Source organism: Acyrthosiphon pisum, chromosome A1, assembly GCF_005508785.2.
Source record: "Acyrthosiphon pisum isolate AL4f chromosome A1, pea_aphid_22Mar2018_4r6ur, whole genome shotgun sequence".
Classification (NCBI taxonomy): Eukaryota; Metazoa; Arthropoda; class Insecta; order Hemiptera; family Aphididae; genus Acyrthosiphon; species Acyrthosiphon pisum.
The window spans coordinates 80,225,810-80,226,809 of NC_042494.1; the positions used below are offsets into that span (position 1 = coordinate 80,225,810).

General features: G+C 38.3%; 1 protein-coding gene across 1 annotated transcript; it reads left to right on the forward strand.

The window, feature by feature from the left end:
• The first annotated feature begins 6 nt into the window (after positions 1–6).
• LOC103311978 lies at positions 7–994 on the forward strand. The gene is made up of 2 exons (XM_029486494.1): positions 7–133; positions 398–994. Exons 1-2 carry the CDS (start codon positions 97–99, stop codon positions 778–780), a joined length of 420 nt encoding a protein of 139 aa, XP_029342354.1. The 5' UTR covers positions 7–96; the 3' UTR covers positions 781–994.
• The last annotated feature ends 6 nt before the right edge of the window (positions 995–1,000 follow it).

The following is a 1,000-nucleotide window of genomic DNA, read 5'->3' on the forward strand; positions in this document are numbered from 1 at the left end:
ACTCAACCTGTTCCAACTCAACAGGTCCAGATTGCGCCGCAAATATTTGTCCCCGATGTCCCGGCCGGTGGATCGAATGCGATATCCGACGACGACATGTGTATGAAAGCAATGGACGAATTTGAGGATACAGGTTAGTTTTATTTAATTTATCAGAATCAATTCGATTTTTAAAAGGCCCGCTGATTTTATTTTATCCGCCGTGGATTATTTTTTTTTAAATACGTAACGTTCAATTAGATTTATTAATCGAATACAAGTTAAACAGATTTTTAAAATACATGTCGTTAGATTTTATTTTTCAGTCACGGGTTGATTAGATTTTTAATAGATTAGTCAATTTATTATTTTCATTAGTTATTAATATTAGGTTTTTTTTTTATTATTATTTTTAAAGATTCTTACACCGTTGCCGTCAACGGGAAACGTGTTTCGACCGCCAATACCACCTCAGCTGCTAACGCTAAAAAAATTAGATTGAATCTCGTCAAGTCACCCGGGTTTGTTGAGATTTTGTCGTCCGCAAACCGTAAAATAGTTTGGTATTATGCTAAAAATATTACTAATACAATGATTTATTCTGACTTTCTCCGCCCGCTTATGCCTGAGCTAGTCAATTTATTGAAAACCCACGTAAAAAAGCATGCGATTAAATTCAATTTGAAACTCGAGGCAGCATACAACCGGCCCAACGTACCAAACTCGTCAGAGAACCGGGCATTCAAGACTTCGGCGGTAGAACTTTATCCGCTCCGCATAGTGACATTAGAACGATTGTAGAGAGGGCGTATATAAAGTTGATGAAGGAGAAAGATGACTACAGTGGGAGAGGGAGTGGGTTTTCTCTAGAGTCAATAGACGGGCTTGTTGTTGGCGGTATATAAATATACACCATTGGGTGGCTCGTCGTATATCGAGTTGCCAACGTATATCGACAGGAAACGGGGTACAATAAATCCACAAAACACAGACCAGGAATGTTTTAAGTGGGCAATTTTGG

Coding starts and splice junctions, on each gene's coding strand:
- LOC103311978 (XM_029486494.1), top strand. CDS start 97: ATGTGTATGAAAGCAATGGACGAATTTGAGGATACAG. Junction 134..397: donor GGACGAATTTGAGGATACAG/GTTAGTTTTATT, acceptor TTATTTTTAAAG/ATTCTTACACCGTTGCCGTC.